This window comes from Leucopleurus acutus (genome assembly GCF_964270905.1).
Source record: "Leucopleurus acutus genome assembly, chromosome: X".
In the NCBI taxonomy this organism is placed as follows: Eukaryota; Metazoa; Chordata; class Mammalia; order Artiodactyla; family Delphinidae; genus Leucopleurus; species Leucopleurus acutus.
In genome coordinates, this window is record NC_139148.1 from 96,519,029 (window position 1) to 96,540,760 (window position 21,732).

Sequence of the window (21,732 nt, forward strand, 5' to 3'; positions counted from 1 at the left end):
TTCCTCACCATTCCGGAGCCCTAAAGGACATATGTCTCAACAAAACAAGTAAATGTATGGTAGCATTGAAAAATATATCTGTATATTTTTATATCAAGTGAATTAATACAGTGAGACAGTTTCTACATAGGGGCCTATAAGGAGTAATTGTATCTTAAATACTCGGCAGAAGATAAAGTCCAGTCCTAAGCACTAATTCTGGGTTCACTTCACTCTTGGCCACGTGACCAATCTTAATTGATTCAGAAAACGGAAGAACCATCTTGTATGGTTATGCCAAAGGAATCAGACTTATCGTGCCCAGGGACAAACTAAATGGTTCACAGGGGGGCACATGGACTAAGCGAATAGAAAATTAGAGGCAAGAGAAATATTTTAGGGAGGTGGCTTAGCATAGTACATACAAACGTGGGCTTTGGGAAGTACCACAGTTGCACTTAGCACTTAGCATTGCTGTAAAAATGCTAAAGATCTATAGCAGAACATGAAATGGTGGTTAAGAGCATGGACTCAAAAATATACAGTGGAGAAAAGATAGCCTCTTCAATAAGTGGTGCTGGGAAAACTGGACAGCTACATGTAAAAGTATGAGATTAGAATACTCCCCAACACCATACACAAAAATAAGCTCAAAATGGATTAAAGACCTAAATGTAAGGCCAGAAACTATCAAACTCTTAGAGGAAAACATAGGTAGAACACTCTATGACACAAATCACAGCAAGATCCTTTTTGACCCACCTCCTAGAGAAATGGAAATAAAAACAAAAATAAACAAATGGGACCTAATGAAACTTCAAAGCTTTTGCACAGCAAAGGAAACCATAAACAAGACCAAAAGACAACCCGCAGAATGGGAGAAAATATTTGCAAATGAAGCAACTGACAAAGGATTAATCTCCAAAATTTACAAGCAGCTCATGCAGCTCAATAACAAAAAAACAAACAACCCAATCCAAAAATGGGCAGAAGACCTAAATAGACATTTCTCCAAAGAAGATATACAGGTTGCCAACAAACACATGAAAGAATGCTCAACGTCATTAATCATTAGAGAAATGCAAATCAAAACTACAATGAGATATCATCTCACACCGGTCAGAATGGCCACCATCAAAAAATCTAGAAACAATAAATGCTGGAGAAGGTGTGGAGAAAAGGGAACCCTCTTGCACTGCTGGTGGGAATGTAAATTGATACAGCCACTATGGAGAACAGTATGGAGGTTCCTTAAAAAACTACAAATAGAACTACCATACGACCCAGCAATCCCACTACTGGGCATATACCCTGAGCAAACCATAATTCAAAAAGAGTCGTGTACCAAAATGTTCATTGCAGCTCTATTTACAATAGCCAGGACATGGAAGCAACCTAAGTGTCCATCATTGGATGAATGGATAAAGAAGATGTGGCACATATATACAATGGAATATTACTCAGCCATAAAAAGAAACGAAATTGAGTTATTTGTAGTGAGGTGGATGGACCTAGAGTCTGTCACACCGAGTGAAGTAAGTCAGAAAGAGAAAAACAAATACCATATGCTAACACATTTATATAGAATCTAAGGGGAAAAAAATGGTCATGAAGAACCTAGGGGCAAGATGGGAATAAAGACACAGACCTACTAGAGAATGGACTTCAGGATATGGGGAGGGGGAAGGGTAAGCTGTGACAAAGTGAGAGAGTGGCATGGACATATATACACTACCAAACGTAAAATAGATAGGTAGTGGGAAGCAGCCGCATAGTACAGGGAGATCAGCTCCGTGGTTTGTGACCATCTAGAGGGGTGGGATAGGGAGGGTGGGAGGGAGGGAGACGCAAGAGGGAAGAGATATGGGAACATATGTATATGTATAACTGATTTACTTTGTTATAAAGCAGAAACTAACACACCATTGTAAAGCAATTATACTCCAATAAAGATGTTTAAAAAACTTTTTTAATTAAAAAAAATTTTTAAATACAAAAATAAATAAAAAATGAAAGCTGCAGACGAAAATAAAAAGAGCATGGGCTGTGGAGTCGAACCAATGCTTTTTTTTTTTTTTTTTTACAGTATATTGGGTTTTTTTTAATTTATTAATTTTATTACTTAAAAGTTCTCCTGTATTTTCTAATTGTACTAGTATATTTTTTTAACATCGTTATTGGAGTATAATTCCTTTACACTGGTGCGTTAGTTTCTGCTGTATAACAAAGTGAATCAGCTATATGTATACATATATCCCCATTTCCCCTCCCTCTTGCATCTCCCTCCCACCCTCCCTATCCCAGCCCTCTAGGTGGTCACAAAGCACGGAGCTGATCTCCCTGTGCTACGCGGCTGCTTCCCACTAGCTATCTGTTTTACATTAAACCAATGGATTTTTGAGCTCAGCTGCTGACTCTAACTGTGTAACCTTGGGCAAGCTACTTACCATTTCCCAGTTCCACTTCCCCCATCTGTAGAAGGAAGATAATAGAATTGGCCTCACAGCGTTGTGTAGGGTGAGCATTAAGTGAGCTCATGGCATTTACATAGAGAAGGCAGAAAGTGAGGCTCAATCAATGATACAACGTTTTCTCGCAGCAGCAGCAGTAGAAGCCAAAGTAGATGTAAAAAATAACCAACCTAAATGTGGATTAAATCCCTGACTGTGATCTCATTAGCGCCAGATTTATACTTAGGAAACCTTATACTTGAATAATGCCCTATCCTCTGGCTCTCTCCCTCTTATTCCCATGAGGCTCTCCTCGGACCCCGTTGAGCCCTCTAGTCCTGTTGCCCTTTCCTTTTTCTCCCAGACCATGAGCTTCTTCCTAGCCCCACTGGCCTGCCCTTCTTCCCCTCCTCTAATCTATCAATATTTCTATGCTGAAATCAGAGTGATTTATCTAAATTATAAGTCCTACCATGTTGCTGCTTTGGCAACTACTCATGATCATGGCTTGACATTGGCTCTGAGCGGGAAACATCAAACCCTGATGAAGATTACTGATAATTAAACTCACTTGTCTTGGGAGGCAAAGGGAGAAATAGTGAATTGTTTTGTTTCTTTCTGGGCCCTTTAGGCTAGATGCCAGTGTTTCCATTTGAATATTAAGTGCTTGGCCAGGTCAGGAAGAAACTGTTGATAAAGCATGTAGTGTGATGCCAGCAGTATACATCACGCTGTAATTGCTGATGAGGCCCAACGGTTGAGCAATCTGTTGGTTTAACATTCTTGAATCATAGTTCACTGAACTACGGTTGAATTGAATTGAATACTTGAATTCCTAGGTTCACCAAAAGATCTCTTGCTCGAAGTTAGGAGGTTTTTGTTACTTACTAGCTGTGTCCTCTTGGGCGTACCCCCCCAGCTCTCTGTGCTTCCGATTTTCCATCTGTAGTGAGGAGATTAAACTGGATGATCTCTATATTCCCTTGAGTCCTGATGAGGCATGATTTCTTTATACCATCTGAAGGACTGAGGTTTGGAATAAACAAAATCCCCATCATAAACAAATGTTCTCCCTATAGTAATTTGGCTTCAGTATAACTACAATGAAGGACTTCCCTGGTGGCGCGGTGGTTAAGCATCCACCTGCCAATGCAGGGGACACGGCTTCGAGCCCTGGTCCAGGAAGATCCCACATACCGCAGAGCAACTAGGCCCGTGCACCACAACTACTGAGCCCACGTGCCACCACTGCTGAAGCCCGAGCGCCTAGAGCCCGTGCTCCGCAATGAGAGAAGCCACCGCAATGAGCAGCCCGCGGTGAAGGATAAAAGGGATCAGTGTAATTAAATGGCATAAAAATCAAATTGACAGTCTTGACCATTTTAGCACACCATCCCCAATACACCAGAGAATTCGTTTTAACTGCCATCTTTGTTTGATTTCTGCCATCCTTACTGCCTAAAGTGCTGCATGGTACTGACTTTTTTCTATTAAAGTGACTAACAGATTTTATAAAGATACCCATTGAGATACTTCAACATACCCCAGCTGTAGCAAAACTTGTCTTTTGGGAATTACTGTGGCATCTTGTTGGCTCAAAGACTGTTTCTTTGGGAGTACACACTACTGTGCATCACCTATTATAAGGAGAGTACTTCCCACTTCCCCACCAAGGATTCCTTCAATTATTTGTCTTTGTGAACTCCATATTGTGAATAATAATAACTATTAAACTATATTTTATTATAGTTTACTTCCCATACTTTACTAAGCAAAAAAACAAAAACAGAAAACATATAACTGCTACTTAAAGAATTTGACCAGCATGAGATATGTATTGTAATCACAAGTTGATATAATTCTAGCTAAAAGGAAATATGTGTGATATTTTAATTAGCTTCATCTCAGGTAAATATCAAATTTCTGTTATGAATTTGAAACACCAAGATATCTTGGAAACCGCCAGATACTTAAAAAGATTTATAGTGATCCACAGATTGCAATTTGGGAACTTAATGAATATATTAGGTAGCAATTAACCTAATAATAATGATAAGTATTATTATTGTTATTATTTGTTAGGCAATTACTATATGCCAGAACTGGTTTTAAACACTGTACACATTTAATCCTCCTTTAATCCTGAGCCACAGAGAGGTTAAATTATTTACCCAGGATCACACAACTAGGAATTGGGTGGAGGATTTGAACCCAGGGAGGTTTGAGTAGATGGGGATGAAGCCTACTTCCTTAAGCCCTCAGCGGCCAAAAAGTGCTTTAATAGGTGAATAAGAGAACGAGAGAGATTCACATTTATACCAGTTGAATCTTAAATTGCTGAAATATGGACAGGCATCAGAACTGGGGTGCAGAGAAGTGCTAGGAGTGCTGACACTAAGTTCTACTCTGCGGATTCGTACCTGAGTTTGTGCATTTGTGTTGAGGATTCTACGACGTAGGCTGGAAGTTGGGCCAATCAATAACTTATTGGTCAGAGCAGTGAATTCCAAATGCCTAACAACATGTTTGGTGTGGGGATAGGCGGTACGAAGTGGGCTAGGGGAGGATATCACCATTATAAGACTGGGAACAAGAGTTGGGGGGAAGGGGGAAATGGTTCCCACCCAACAAGGGCATATATGCAATAAGGTGGAGGAAGGGGAAGTGAGGAGAAAAGCTCGTTTTTGAGTTAATAACCTACGTTCTAGAGTTTCAGGGTCTTTAAACTCCTGTGGAGTGGGGATTTGTGGCAATTCTATACCACAGAATGCCATAAAACCCTGGCTATTGGGATTCCAGGGTTAGTACTCTAACAATTTTAAGACAATGAAATGCTGAGGCAGGTGGGGAGTAAAAAACCAAGGATTTGAAAGGTAAAGCTCTGGAGATGCTAAAGACTAATCCCCCTTGTACTCTAAGTCAATCGCAATTTTAGCTCCTAGGCCAGTGGAAATGGACTTGGGGGTGGGGGGCAGAGGGGTTGAATAAGGGGAAGGCCACTTGGGCAGGAATTTAGAGCTTCCCTCCCTAGCTTTAACTTGAACAGCTCCCATTTTATATTGAGGGTTTCTGCGTGCGGCTTCATTTGATAAAGACATTCCATACTTAAAGAAAAAGGCAAAACCACTTTTCTAACGGGGGGGAAAAGGACGGAGGAGCTCCAGAAAGTGTCCAAATAGGTCAGCTTTGGCCTTTGTCCTTTTTGAAAATAGGGGCAGACACTAGCAAGGATATTTTGTCTGGGAGATTGGGAAGGGCCAACTAACGACTCAGTAAATGTCATCCTTTACTGTGAAACCAATAACAGCAGTGGCAGCGACAAATGATAATATTGCCATCTCCCCCCCCCACCTTTAGGAGTTTGGGATTGACATATACACACTACTGTATATAAAATAGATCATCAACAAGGACCTACTGTAGAGCACAGGGAACTCTACTCAATATTCTGGAATAACCTATATGGGAAAAGAATCTGAAAAAGAATAGATACATGTATATGTATAACTGAATCACTTTGCTGTACGCCTGAAACTCACAGAACATTGTAAGTCAACTGTACTTCAACTAAAATTAAAACAATTTTTAAATAGCAGTTACCCTATTAAGTATCAGCTCTGATCTGGGCACAAGGCTAAATGCTTATATAGATTGTGCCATTCGATTCTCTGTAGCCCAATGAGATAGGTGCTCATTTTGCAGATGCCATCAATTTTTTTGCCTCTGAAGGAATTGTGCAAGTTGGCTACAGATATAGGAATAAACCAACTAAAGGCATTTTTGAATCATTCTGCAAATAGATTTAAGTAGCTGCTCAGGGCTTATGCAGCTGAAATACACACCAGGTTGAGGTGATCTATTCCTTTGAACCCAGGCAATTCTGAATTCAGAAGGACAAATCACAAACTGGCCTCTGAAATCAGGAATGTCTGACAGCTTATCTGTAGATTTAAGTAGAAGAAATGTTTCCTTCACAGAAAGGAACGGTTTTATTTCAATTACATGTTGGCTTGCAAAGACTTTTATTAGTTTGTTCATTGAACAAATACTTCTTGAGCACCAAATATGTGCTCTGAACCCAGAATCTCAAACGTAAAATTGAGACTGATTTGTTTAATGTAAGCCTCGATCCTAAGGAATGTCTGAAATTACCAAATTTAGGTAGCATCTGTTAATTAAGTATGATTTTTCACTCTCGTTCCAATAGATATTTAAATACCCACACCGAGTGAGGAGGACAGTAGAGTTCTTAGATTCTAGACCGTGGAATAAACGAACCTTACAAATGAAGTAGCCCCTTTCCTGTATTTTATAGGTCAGAGAGTCAGCTGGACTTGGATTTTAAACTATATAACCTTGGGCAGATTACTTAACCTCTTTGAGCCTCAGGTTCCTCATGTGTAACATGGGGGTGAAAGCATTTGCCTTACAGAAACATGGTAAGGATTGCGTAAGATTAAGTTCTTAGTGTAGTACCTGACACGCACCACACGCTCAACACACGTTTACTGTTACTGTGATCACTGTATTCCAAGTGAGGGGACTGAAACCCAGAAAGGGGAAGTGACTACCTCAAGATCATATAGTTTGTTGATATTAGGGCAAACATTAGAACTCAGATCTCCGTTAGCCGTCAAATATTCCTTCTACTACGCCACCCATCTTATTCCCTAGGAGCAGGTAATGTAAACTTCCTAGGCCTGTGAGAAGTAGTTTGGCCAATCCAGGGAGAAGGGAGAAGAATAACAAGGAAATGGGTGACATAAGGAAAGACCTCCTGGACTCAGAAAACAAAACAGCAAGGGAGATAAATAGAAAGCAAAGGAGAAAATGCAATTACCAGAAAGTTTAGATCTTAACTGTAGCAGCATTACAATGCCTGCTGAGTCATAGAACTGATCTCTATCCTAATTCCTTTATTCACCACAAATGTTTCAATGCAGTTGACTAGGCTTTTCCTTTTTCATGGGGATGGGGTAGGGAGGTGGTTCAGAACGCATGTGCGTTTCACAGGAAGTTACTGTGAATTCAGCTTTACTAGACAATTTCTATTTTCAAAGCAAGGGAACCCCCAGTAACTGAAGTTAGAATAGAAGCATGAGTACTACTAAGACTTAAGGAATGATAGATTTTAAGACAATAGTGGGCTGGAGTGAAACCTAAGCATAGAAGCTGTTGCGAAATTTAACAAAAAGAACAAAATGGCTCAACAATAAAGCCACATTGTTATTGCTTTGTATAGCTACAGTGCAGGTAAGTGCAGTAAGTGCCTGTACTGGGAGTGATTCATTTAGACAAAGATATTCTTAAGAATTAGAAATATATGAAAAAAGCCACTCTGTCCATATGTTAAAAACAAAGATTAATTTACAGCTGCCTAAGCAAAAGATGATATAATCTTTCCTAAGGTATTTAATCAAGGACTGCAGGGTTGGTTGTGCAACGTCCAAGGAGTGTTCAAAATATTCCAGGAGTTTCCTGAAAGGAACAAGGCCATTTTGCTCAATTTATGACTGCCTAGTTCCGTGGCACACAGGAAATCTGATTGGAGCTCCTGGCCCACCAAAAGAGATACATCATGATAGTTTGGGGAGCAATTACTATACAAAGTGGTTGTTCCTTTTGTACTTCATCCTTCATCTTGAGTTTTCTGATTTCCCTCTCCTGAAAATGATTACATGTAATTCCAAATCAAATATATTGATAACACTTTGATTGCTTGTTCATTTGATCATTTTCACCTTCACAGGGCATCAGGTACTGTTTATACAGCGCTAGACATCGCCACAGGACAAGAGGTAAGTGTTAACATTCAATTCTGACTTCTACTTTCCTTTATTCATATTGATCAGAATTCCTCTTCGACGGCATCTGTGCCTGAAAAAACGGGTAGCACTGAGTTGACATATGTTTACTTCACTGGCGTCCAGAGTATCTGAAGTGAATGACGAATTCATGATTGACCAAAGAAAAGGAGCGTGGGTTTGTGGCATCGAGGAAGAGCTTAGTAAAATAAAGAATCTGTATGCCTGACACTGGTTCCAAAAAATATGGCTGTTTGTGTTTAGTCAGATGATGGTAATTCATTCTTGCGTTTTAATCATTATTCAGGTGGCCATAAAGCAGATGAACCTTCAACAGCAACCCAAAAAGGAATTAATTATTAATGAAATTCTGGTCATGAGGGAAAATAAGAACCCCAATATTGTTAATTATTTAGATAGGTAAGTGTTTTCTCTCATCATGTACTTGTTTTCTTTATGGGATATCATTTTCTTGGCCAATTATTTTTATTTAGGATCTATTCATTTAGCATCCATTCTACAAATAGTTCTCAAATGCTACAGAATATTGAGTATCAGATCTGTTGCTAAACTTGCACCCAGTTATCTGTGTCCACGCATTAAACATTTGAAGACACATTTTATGGTCTTGCTTCTAAACATGAGCAGTTTGTGTAATTTCCTTCTGAGGATTGTGACCCCCTATTGCCAGGAAGTAGGCTATTGCATATAGGAGAGAGCTGTGGTGTTTTAAACGTTTCATCAAGTGTTTGTTTGGAGTCAGTACAGTCTCTGGCTATCTAAGTAAAGGAGGCAGACTACAATGGCCCTGCTTTCATGGGTGTTTTGTGATGAATTGACAGTGAGGTCTAGGGAATTGAGACTTTAATCTCAAACCTTTTTCCTAGACCGGGTAATTAATGTCTCTTTCATCAGCGGTATTAGCAGTGGGTTATTAATAGGCATTTAAAGACAGCACTAACTCTTCAGTTGTGGTTTAACATCTGTCTCATTCAGTTTCAATAAGTGTTTGTTTAGCATCACTGTGCTGTGTACTCTGAGGGGATACAAAGGAAACAAGACCAGGTCTACAACCTCAGTGAGTTTAAGATCTTGCTTTCTGTGTTTTGTGCCAAGTAGACCAGTGAGTGGTACAGAAGGAGGCCAAAGGGGGGCAAAACGAAGGAGGGTCAGGTTTTATGGTCGAAATCAGGGTTTCATAAAGTGTCATTTAGGGACCATCTGCAGCAGAGTGACTTCACTCTACTTTTGTAATTTTGTAAACACCGCATTTCTAAAACATGCAGATTTCTAGGCTGTTCTCCATCACTAATGAGAGATTTCATTTTTATGAAATGAGCATTTTAATGACAAATTTCCTTTTGAACAAACTTCCCAGGTGAATCTTACGGGCGCTGCAGTTTGGGCACCACTGAATAGAAAGGCTTGCTTCATATTGATGTTAAGCTGGGGGCAGGGTAGAGTTGTCGGGGTCATTCCATTCACTGTGATTTCTCTCTCTTGCTGAGCAGGGGAAGAGCTAAAGTGCCTTCAGATGATCCCAGGGGTTTGAATTTGCCCACATTGCTCTGGTGGCCTGCCTCTCCATATTTGATCACTTGGGCTGTGTCCCTCAATAACTACTTCAAGATAATGGGCATGTCATAACCGACTTCTATCAGAACAGAGACCTCAGCCCAGTAAATCCATTGCCAACATGAGTCTCTTTGATTCAGCCACTACCTGAAGAGATTTCTGTAATTAACTGAGTAGAATCAAAAATAATGCTGAGATCTGAATAAATTATCCTGTAAAACTGTATGCCATGGGTCAGTTCAGTCCAAGAAATCAACACTGTGGCTTGAGTTATCCAAAAGGGCTATTCACTGATCCTGTTCATTGAAACTAGCTTTTTACAATGGAAGGATTGACAGTAGTCAGTCACCAGAGGCCTCCTTGCTCTTTTCCTTCCTTCCATGGTGCACTTTTATCTGATGATCCTTTGATTTCCATGCATATTCTCTTCTAATGTTAAGGAAGTGTCTCATACGCATTATTGATATTTTCCTCTTGTTATGTAATGTGCCCGAAAGCAGAGACTAACTGCACGTTCCCTTCTCCATGGAAATATAGAAGGGTCTCCACTTCCTTAGGCCGGAGTCAACGTCTTTTTCTTCTCTCGTTGTAGCTACTTAGTGGGTGATGAACTATGGGTAGTCATGGAATACTTGGCTGGTGGCTCTTTGACTGACGTGGTCACAGAGACCTGTATGGATGAAGGACAGATAGCAGCCGTCTGCAGAGAGGTAAGAAAATAGAACATTTCTCTGGTTGATGAGAACACCAAGATTGACAGTTTTTTATCCTTGATTATTCAGAATGTTTGTAACATCAAAGTAGCAATAGTACATCTTTTGTACTAAAAAACAATTGAAGAGCCTAACTCCAATTTAAATCCTAACCCTCCCTCCCCAGCCCCTTTGTTTATTTTAGCTGCTTTGCTGTGGATCTTTTTGAGTTCTATTATGCCATTCACGAGGTACCATATCTAAGCCGGCATGCTGGAGTCTTGGTGAATATGGAAAACAGTAACGTTGGCATGGAACTTCTTTCTGACTGGGGGGAATTTTTACATGACAGTTATTTTGCCTTGCACGTGCAATGTAATCCATGTATAACATAGACCACATTATAATCCAATCCTTTTCTAGAAGGCAGTTTAAACAAGGTCCTCCCTCAGTCCAGAAAGTAGTTGCTTTCACAGTACAATCTTCACCTCCCGTGGAGCCCTCCAGTGAGTCTGAGCGTCTGCCTCTTTTCCAATAACAGTGGCATATCCCTAGTTTAAAGCTAAACGAAGGATATTTTATTATATTCATTTTTTCAGTATTAAAAAAAAAAACACTCCTCATTGGAGTCTCATCTTGGGTGTTACCCTCTACCCCATTCGTTGAGGTTTTCTACAGACACAGGGAGGAGCTCTGACCCACTGAAACTTGAAAATCAATGATAGTAAAACAAAACCAAACACTTCCAGCTGGTCTTTTGTTGTTTTTTTATTTTAAATTGTTCACTTAAATTTCCTCCTTCCCAGTAGGCACACATATCCACCAAACACATATATTTCCTATTCATGCAATTAATCAAACTTAAAATATTCAGGGGATTCTTCAACCTTTAGCCTGTGGTTTCCGTCTTTTAGTATTACAATGCAAAGCCATTTCCAAACAAGTACCTATAGTTACTTCAGAGCCTAGAAGTGGTTCCCAGACCTGACGGTTGGTCCATCAGAAATAGCTTGGGGCACTTGTTTTAAATGCAGATTCCAGGGTTCCACTCCAGACCTACTACATGAAATCACATCACAGATGCAGATGCTTACTGTATCTGTAAACGACCAAGCTGAATCCACATCCTCCAGATAAGTAAGTCAAAGTATGATTATAGTCATTGGTTCCTGTGGCTGTATTAATGATTTAGTGCTACTTATCACACCATCACTCTTCATGTCCAAGTCTGAGTCGGGAGCTTTCACATGTATAACGCTAAGTTGCATCACTGATGTAAATGGTAACATGATTTCAAAATGGCATTGAAAACCTTTAGTAATTTATTTCACCCAACAACATAAGATTATGCCCTTGCCCGAGATTTATCTAGAAATGAAGCACATCTAAACAAATTTTTGTGATATAATTAGAACTTTTTTTTCCTGATTCAATAGTGCCTCCAAGCTTTGGATTTCTTGCACTCAAACCAAGTGATCCACAGAGACATAAAGAGTGACAATATTCTCCTTGGGATGGATGGCTCTGTTAAACTGAGTAGGTATTATGGTTCAGACGGCATTTGAGAGAGTGTCAGGGGATTTCTACTCTTTTACTGTCTATCTTGAGAAGAAAAGGGCTATTAAAAGTGATGGGTTTGAAGGCATTTAGAGTCCAGTTTGAGGTAAAGAATTTTTCTAATGTGTTCCTGTAGATCGTGACCAGATTTAGGGGGTTCGATAGTTCAGAATTTCTAATGGCTTCCATCTGCTGGATGACAAATACCTAATTAGAAAACGAAAAGATTCCATACGTTAGAGGGAACAGTGTGGGGAGGGAACCAGATTGAGGTCTAGTAAAAATGACATCACATCAGTCGGTTATTTCAGACCCGTTTGAAATCTGGACCAGCTGAGAGGTCAGGTAACAGAAGGATATGAGCCAGGCAGTTGTAGCAGCTCAGAGTCTAACTAAAGGAAAGTATGGCCATATCTGAAAGTGACCTCTTGTAAAAGAAAAATAATTTGAGCTGATTTTAACTGACTTTTCTTCTCTGCAGCTGATTTTGGGTTCTGTGCCCAGATCACCCCTGAGCAGAGTAAACGAAGTACTATGGTGGGAACTCCCTATTGGATGGCACCTGAGGTGGTGACTCGAAAAGCGTATGGTCCAAAAGTTGATATCTGGTCTCTGGGGATTATGGCGATTGAAATGGTAGAAGGTGAACCCCCTTACCTTAATGAAAATCCACTCAGGGTAAGTCGAAAGAAAACTCAAGTACTTCATCCCCAGGAAAGGGAAAAAGCCAAATGTCATTTCTTGTCTCCACTAAAAGTGGCCAGAATGGGGTCTTTCATGGGACAAGTGACCTAGAAGCTTCAAGTTATAATTTTCAAAATTACTTGGAGTTATTTCCTGTTTCTCTTAAGATGTCTCAACAGTTACTTCAAATGCTTCGATATCGCTATTTCTAATGCCAGGGGTCTTTAAAATTCTTTAGTATAGCTTTCTGCTGTTAAAAAAAATGTAGCTTTTTTTTCTTTTAAAGCAAGATGTGGGAAGAAAACAGTATTTTTATCACACGCCATGGTTAAATGATCTATCTAGGAAACACTTACTTTATAATTACTTTAACAAAGTAAATAAACACATTTCCAGAACAGCTATAATGTTTTAAATTAGATTTTGTTTCATTATCGGTAATGACTTATTGAGCAACAGCAGCGTGGTGGGTAGTGAATGGAACACAAGATAGACACAGCCTGGTGACATCACAAACTTTATTAGACTGTCAAGTAGAAAATGAATAGAAATCGTTTGTGTTGGGTAACTCAGTTTGCTACTGCAGAATCAGAGGTTGCTCAGTACAGAAGGGAGCCAGTAGCTGTTTTGTTGAATAAAGCCTGAAGGTGAGCCAGAAGCTATGTTATATACCCAATATATGAAGGGCATCACACTATTGAGAAAAGGAAATATGCACTCATTCAAATTCTGATCTCAAAACCCGTGCAGAGTGCCAGTGCCGAAGGCATCCTGCATACTGTTCGCTTCATTACCACTAAGCGTCTAAAATTGAATTTTACCCTTAGTATATACAAAAACCATTAGTAAATGGTTAAGTATTTACACGTTAAGCTTATAAGGTCCATATTCAAGCGAAATATATGTGGCTTTCTGTACATGTAAAGAAACCTACAGACTAATTATCTAGTTATTTTGCAGTTGAACATTTTGTAATTGGGAGCTGCATTCCCCATGTATGGAGAGGGGGACAGCCTCCTCTTCGCCCCCTTCTAATTTCTCTCTGGTACTTGGCCTCTTGTCCTAGTCCCGGCACTGATTAGAAAATAACAGATAGGAGTGAATGCCCTAATGAATGCTATGGGCTGTTGCTCTGGTCTCATGAAACAGTCTGGAGGTACGATGCGGCTGAGTGGAAAAAGAAGGGGCATTTTCCCACCATCTGTGGGTCAGCCCTCCATGAATTGAATCAAGCCCACCCCTGACCTATGGACCAGCGCATCAGGGTAATTACATGGGCTTGTCCTTATTGTTTAACCACCTTTGCCCATTAAGAAGTAGCAGTGAAAGAACACATCAGGTCTCTTGTTTCCATGGATTTCCTCCTCTAAGTCTTTGGAGTTTGGAGGCACTAAACGGATTATGGCTATTTTGCTTTCTGCCTTCTAATGAGTAATTTACAACCTGCAAAATTTAAGGATTAAATCAATGGCTCTGTAAAGCAAGTGGTCTCAGTAATGCATTTATTACCTTCTTCGTTCCCCAATTACAGTTGATCGCTCTTCAGCTAGGCTGTTGATCGTTAGAAAAAAGGAAACAAGTTTTAATCTTTATGGGCATCTTCTGGCCTAGGATTAGAGCTGATAATTAACAGCTTGTCTCTTAGGATCCACAGCCTTGTATCTAAATAAGTACTTGTAGATTAACAAACCACCAGGTTCAGGAAGCCTACATTAAGGCTGTAACACAAAGATTCGTCAGAAAGACCACCCGGTTGAATTCCACTGACAAAGATTTCCTCTCCGTGTGTGATCCACCTCCAAAGACTCAGTCACCAAGTCCGTATGGTGCCGGCCCTCTATCTGTCTGCCAGGCGCCACAAGGACCTTTTAAGTTTTGATTTTAGATATGTTGTCCTCACGTTCTCTTAAATAAAAGCCAGTGTTCCCGGCTATATGCCCTGATTTGGAATTTGAAAAATGTAGTCACTGAAACCCTGGAGAGATTGGACAGAAAAAGATATACCATGACCCTGTTGGAAGCCTGTGTTTTCTTGGATCCTGGTGACCAGGCCATGTGTGGGGAAATTGAAAATCGCAGAACTTTGGGAGAGGTATAAAAGAGAACTGGCTTAGCCCTTCTTTCTTTAAAATCCTTCCAAGACCACCACTCATCCACCTCTTTGGGCTTGGAGGAGGAAAAAAAGGAAGGAAGTGGAAGGGAGACAGAGTGGTAGAGTGAAGGCAAGCATGTTGATATGAAAAGCATTTGGCCCACAGAGTCAGGCAAAACTGCGTGGGTCTCGGCTCCACAACCTGCCATCTCTGTGACCTTCAGCAAGTCATTCAAAACCTTTATAAGCCTGTTTCCTGTGTGTAAAATGGGGACAATATCTCTCCTGCAGAGTTAGTGTGAAAACTAAATGAAATAATGCGTGTAAACACCTAGCACAGTGTGTAGCTCATTGTAAGGAGAACGGGGGAGGGGATTTATATATCAATAGAAAAGTGAGAAAGGGTCCTTTGAATACTTTTTACCCAGTCATGAAGGGAGATCGGATTCCCCACTTCCCCCAAGAACTTCCCTTCCACACTGACTATGCTCGCATCCCTTCGAGCAGTGGAGAGTCCTCCACCGTTTAGTATAAATGACCATGAACAGGTAACACTGAGTGGCAGAGGTTAAAGGTAAAATCTGGGGCTGTACATTCGAAGGCTGTTTGCATTTCACTGTGGCTTTTTTTGTGTCTTTGTTGCGTCCGTTGGAACTGAGCAAACCCTCTTGAAATATTGCCTGTTAACATACCACTGATGCAAGGAATTAGCGACTCCCCCCCGCCCCAGTTATAAAGTGGTTGGGATTTTTTTTTAATGTAAATTGCTCTGTACTAATTGACCTAATTTGCTCATAAAATGCCTTTTAAAGGTCAGAGAGTTATTAACTGTGCCGATGTTATGAGGTTGATACCCTTCCAGAGACAGAGAAGAGACAAGTTCCTCACTGCCTGAAGTCTTTGCACTCAACGTTAATTGGCCTTGGATGCCTCGTTCTGTGACCCACGGACATTTTTAGTGACGCCTCCAATAATAAAGTGCCTTGTTCTTTTTGTTTGCCAAAGTGACTGGAGTTAAAATCGAACTTTCCCTGTGGATATGCAAATCAAACGTTGGTACACTGCTCATCTCCCCAACTTTTGTGTTAATTTGAAGTTATGTTTTTATAAACCTGTGATTATAATGACCTGATTCTAAATAAGGAGGCACAATCATTTCCATAAAACAAATCTTGGGTTTGTCGTTGTTTTTATTCCTCAGCACTGAGAGAGTGCCTCTTTTTAACTTCGCATTCCACATAATGGGGCTGTTCTTGTCAATGGCTTTTGAGGGATTCTGGTGTTTGTGAAACGTCTCAGTGACATCCAGTTGAGGTCCCTCCTGGACCCTGTGGATGAAGCCCTTTTTCTGTGTAATTTTCCAGCCCTTTATCCTAGTTGAGATGAACTTTGAGTGTTCTCTTTCTACCCTTGCTTTAAGCATCTGTGAAACCGTATCAAACACGGGATCTTTGGAAGACAGTTATCGGTATCAGGAAGAGATTATCTGAAGGCTTAAAATAGTATTTAGGATAGTATGTGAACCGCCTATCCTGTACTAGCGGTTCTCCTCCTTGGTTACACGTTGGAATCAGCTGTGGAGCTTCAAGAACAAATGACGTCAAGTTCCCACGCCAAGGCCTAGAGCAGATACAAAGCTCTGTGGAACCCTGTCTATATTGAAAAACAGTTCTTCATCAGCCCTCTTTGAGCATGTTTGCTCAACCAGAAAAGAGCATGCTATCATTCTGCCTACATTTCTCCTTTCCATCTAAAAACAGTATCATGGGTCACTTTGTTGAAATCCTGACACACCCTGGCATTCTTTGATTTACCATTCCAGCAACGCTGTCAAAAAAGAAATGACATTAGTTCGGTATATACCTCTATAATATGCCCATTTTCTTTTTCAATTTCGCTTCTCCTGCAAACGGAGTCCATCATGACAATGTGCTAGCTGTTGTGTACATAACACATATTGGTGATAAGAAAGCCTTCAGTCTGGCTACTCATGATTAGGAGTGCCGAAACTGTATGGCCAGAGAGAAGGGAGGGCAGAAGTGTAAATTCAGACCTGTTGTCTACATTAAGTGGCTCCCTACTCCCCCTGTCCCCACACTTGAAGCACTACACATGTTAGTTTCTTCTTTTTTATTATAGAACCTGGGAAATTCTGGTTAGCTTGTATGTCTAGAGAAGAGAGTTAAGCAGAAGAAGAGAATCTCTAGCAACTAAAAAGCAGCAGCTAAGGGCCAAAGTGCTGGAACCTGTGTTGTGGATCGGAATGTCTGGGTTTGATGGCGGGTGCTCATTTGGAATTAAAGTCAGACATAAACTTCCTGAGCGCCAGAGAAGCAAGCATACTTTGCTAGCACTCAGTCAATATTGTTTTGAATGTATTTCAGGAAGAGCTGGGAGCATTCCCTTCTTTTTCCGTAAGCCACTATGGAGCAGCAAGGTTTATTGATGGTTTGTTGACACTTCTACTTTGAGGGCAAACCTATGCCTGAAAGGAGGGGTGAGTTGGGATAACTGCAACTAAAATAACTATAGAACAGTAACAGGGTTTCTTTTTAATCAGAAAAAAATATTGCCTGTCAAAAGATAGACAGCTCTTAAGAATCATTGGTTGTCAGGAATTTAGCATAGGAAAATGGGACGTAGCCATAGGAAAGCTGCAAGTCTCATTTAGATTGTACTTCAGAAGCAGACAGTTCAAACTGGTGAGTTATGACCCAGAAGACAGCCAAAGGAGAAATTGATTCCACAGCAAACGAAAATCTGAGACTCTGACCAGGCAAAGAGGAGGCAAAGAAAGATGACAAATGTGGTGACCAGGGACCTGCTGTTGGCCATGACTGATAGTCCCTTATCCTACTGTTTATTATCTTATCATTCCTCAGTGTCCTTAAAGCAAGGCTTGGGAATAAGCCAAGGGTGCATATGCCCATTGCCCTAATAGGTACCAGACCTATAACTAAGTAGTTAACTCCGTTGAAATCAAAGTTCATTCTAAATGGACAGATCACAGAGTGTGATGATGGACATTTGGCCCCTCAAATGCCCACTCAAATGCCCACTCACATGTTTATCCTATGGCTTTTTAAATCTGTGTTTTTGCCAGTGAAAAATGACTTCACCAAGAAAATTAGGGTTAGCTCGACAATTAAGATAATTTCTGACCTTTGTCATCATTTTGAAATATACCTTTTCCAACCTGGTTGCAACATCACTTTAGAAGACCCTTTGCATTCTGATAAAAGGATACTCTGAGGTGTCTTGTATAAGCCTCTCGGCAGAGAAAGTTAACTTGATTAAGGCAGTCTTAGCTCTGTAGCTGCAAGAGCCAACATCCTAACAGTATCACCAAAAACAGGCTGACCTTTTTGCTGTAACTTTCTTCCTCTCTCCCTCCTTCCCCGCCTCCCTTCCTCCCTTCCTTCCTTCGTCCCTCTCAACCTCTCTTCCTCCCTCTTTCTTCCTTCCTTCCTTTCTTTTTCTTTTCTTTTCTTTGCTTTCCTCCTTCCTCCTTCCTTCTTTTTTGTTTTTTCTTTTTTTATAGATTTCTTTCATTATTTATTTTTTGGCTGCGTCGGGTCTTCATTGCTGGGTGCAAGCTTTCTCTAGTTGCAGCAAGCGGGGGCTACTCTTTTTTTTTTCATATTAAACTTTTTATTAAAACTGAGTCTTTACAGTATATTTAAAATGACATGTTCCACAGGCTACTCTTCATTGCGGTGTGCGGGCTTCTCACTGCGGTGGCTTCTCTTGTTGCAGAGCACGGGCTCTAGGCGTGTGGGCTTCAGTAGTTGCAGCACACGGGCTCAGTAGTTGTGGCTCGCGGGCTCTAGAGCACAGGCTCAGTAGTTGTGGCGCACGGGCTTAGTTGCCCCATGGCATGTGGCATCTTCCTGGACCAGGACTTGAACCCGTGTCCTCTGCATTGACAGGCGGATTCTAAACCACTGCGCCACCAGGGAAGTCCCCTTCCTTCTTTTTTAAAGCATTGCCCCACTACTTAGATGGCAAAATCCATCAGCACTTTTCATCTCTGTGTGGCCAGTGAATGTGACGGGACCAGACAAGGAACTATCTAGTGTCTCAGCCAACGGTACGCATCATGTGAGTCAAAGAGTGAATTCTATTCCCAGGTCTGCCAGTCAGGAGCCCCCCTGACCTCGTATAGATTACTTCTTGCTGGACCTCCATTTCCTTATCATTTCAAACAAGTGGAATTCGACAAGATTATTGGTTACCGATGGACTCTACGAATTCCATGGACTCCTAGAATTCCATGGTGATCCTTGGGGCCCAGGGGGGAGGTCATGTGGCTCTCGAGTCCACCAGAATAGTTCCTCTTTAACTTGTTTTCTGTATCGAGCTTCCACATGAAATTCAGTTAAATAAAAGGGGAAACTCCTGGGTCTCTTACTCTGATTCTGTATTCTTAGGCTGTAGATAGGCTACAGCCTTCCCTGAGTGCCAGAAGGGCCAGGGTTTGAGTACGCGTCGTCTGTAGGAGTGCTTCCAGAGTTGTGACCTTCGGAAAGCTGCTCGGATACATCTCTGTCATCATCTCGTGACTAAATCTGTATTCCATAGAGTGGAAAAATCCCCCTTTCCCTACCAAGAAAGACACTTGATCATGATGCAAAGCATGCTGCATGTGGGACTGGGCAAGCCCACTCTGACAGGAATCTTGGGGAGAAGCCAGGGAAGAGCAAAAGAGTGATAAAGCTGTCGCAGGGACCCATGATCCACACTCTGTGGTATATCGGGAAGAATAGCATGTTACGGTATACAGAGCTGTTCAGCTGATGAACTGCATATAAAACGGAAGTTGAAACCAATGTATGTGAGCAGTAATGTATGTTTCATAGATCAGATCACAGTCCAGCTGGATTTTGATCCTAATATGGTAATTTGGAAAAGTTCCAGAGAATCAGGGACTTGGCCCCTTCCTGCTCCAATATTCTGAAGTGGGATAGGAACAAACGTATTACGGTAAACGGTATCTTGGAACCAGAAACTAGGTGTGGGTTGAAGAGAAAATGGGAGGTGCGGAGGTCAACATACCAAATACAGATGATGTTTTGAGAAGTTTTATGTGAGAAGGACCGGAGAAATGGGGCAGTAGCAGAATGGATCCTAGGATCGGGTCCCCTTGACCTTCCTGATTTGTTGAGCCTTTATCTTCATTTCTCTTCCTCTTCACTCCACTGACCACCTTCTCTCCCCATGGTACTTTGGCCCCAGTCCTTGTCCTGTATTTTCCTGCTCCCTCTGCTTCTTACAGCTTTTTTTCCCCTCTACCTCCTGCTCCATTTTGCTTTCCTGCTTTTCCATCTCTCTGCCCACCCCTCCCCCACTTCCAAACCCGCTGTGGTTCTCAACCTTGGGTGTTGCTTGGGCTGCCCAGGGTGGCTTCCTGAGCACACGTAGCCTGCTCCACGTTTCCTGACAAGCACTATTAATCCCGAGAGATTAGAATGAGCATGTACATTATCAGACTCATCTGGTCTTTATTTTCTGGCAGTGGCCAGTTTTTCTTTTGTTTTTTTAAAAATAAATTTATTTATTTTTTGGCCGTGTTGGGTCTGCTTTGCTGTGCGCGGGCTTTCTCTAGTTGCAGCCAGCAGGGGCTGCTCTTCGTTGCGGTGCGCGGGCTTCTCATTGTTGTGGCTTCTCTTGTTGCAGAACACGGGCTCTAGGCGCATGAGCTTCAGTAGTTGTGGCACGTGGGCTCAGTAGTTGTGGCTCGCGGGCTTCAGTAGTTGTGGCTCGTGGGCTCTAGAGCACAGGCTCAGTAGTTGTGGCACGTGGGCTCAGTAGTTGTGGCTCGCGGGCTCTAGAGCACAGGCTCAGTAGTTGTGGCGCACGGGCTTAGTTGCTCCGCGGCATGTGGGATCTTCCCAGGCCAGGGCTCGAACCCACGTCCCCTGCATTGGCAGGCGGATTCTTAACCACTGCGCCACCAGGGAAGCACAGTGGCCAGTTTCTTATGCTTGAAAGGAGCAGTCTAAAGCTGAGCCAAGACCTAATCAGTCAGAGGCACCCAATTACCTTTACCATCGAGCTATAAGGGACTCCTTTGGAGAAATGTGGTAACTTCGAAGATGGCCACTTTGATCGTTTCTAACCCAGGAAATTGACAATAAGGCAAATTGAATTATTCCTCCAACTGGGTAAAGTCGTTTTCTCTGAGTACTAAGGTAAATTTAGTTGCACATCAGGGGCCGCAGAAAACTGCAAAGTTTGTGTGTTATCGCCAAGTGATACAGAGTTATTAAAAATTCCGGAACGCCAGAAACTTCTAGGTAAGGTGTGTATCACAAAGAAGAGAGACACCATTTTCTGGCCAAAGGTTGTCTGTCTAACATTATAAATAAGGTCACAGGGCCTATGTTGCCTCACCTGAAGAATTAAACAGACCTCGTTTAATGATGTAGCTGAAGAAACATCAAGAGCTCCTTCTCTGTTCACGATCAGTCAGAGAAGACTAAGTTGCTATGTTTCAAGTTCCAGAGAGGACGTATTGTCTCCGCTTCCTCTGTGGGTTTGCCCACAGCAGTTCACCATGTCGTGGACCTCTTTCTCCAGTCAGAAGTTCCCACATTCCAAGCCTGTTCAACTCAGAAAGGGTGTTTTTGTCATTCTCTGTATATCTTCTTATATGTTTACTAGTTCACTTTAGGTTCTCAGTTTTAATACTTTGTAAAGTCTGTCATATTCCCAGCTCAATTCGATTTATTTATACATTTTGGCTCTCATTTCATTTAGCAACAAAAACATTTATTGAGCACCTATCTTGAGCCAGTTGCCATAAAATCCAGAGATGATTGTGATACAATTCCTACCTTTACAGTCTAGGAAGACAGACCAGTGAACAAGTAACAAGTATTCACCCTACAATGTGAAAA

At 41.4% G+C, this 21,732-nt stretch overlaps 1 protein-coding gene across 4 annotated transcripts in view; it reads left to right on the forward strand.

Moving 5' to 3' along the window:
* PAK3 (p21 (RAC1) activated kinase 3) overlaps positions 1 to 21,732 on the forward strand; it is a gene marked incomplete at both ends in the record, with an annotated part of 87,303 nt that overhangs the window by 57,529 nt on the left and 8,042 nt on the right. For all 4 annotated transcript variants that reach the window (XM_082864936.1, XM_082864937.1, XM_082864938.1 and 1 more), the window contains 5 exons: positions 8,179 to 8,227; positions 8,541 to 8,653; positions 10,401 to 10,518; positions 11,937 to 12,036; positions 12,539 to 12,735. In XM_082864936.1, the coding sequence (XP_082721062.1) occupies positions 8,179 to 8,227; positions 8,541 to 8,653; positions 10,401 to 10,518; positions 11,937 to 12,036; positions 12,539 to 12,735 (577 nt within the window). The remainder of the gene's footprint in view (positions 1 to 8,178; positions 8,228 to 8,540; positions 8,654 to 10,400; positions 10,519 to 11,936; positions 12,037 to 12,538; positions 12,736 to 21,732) is intronic.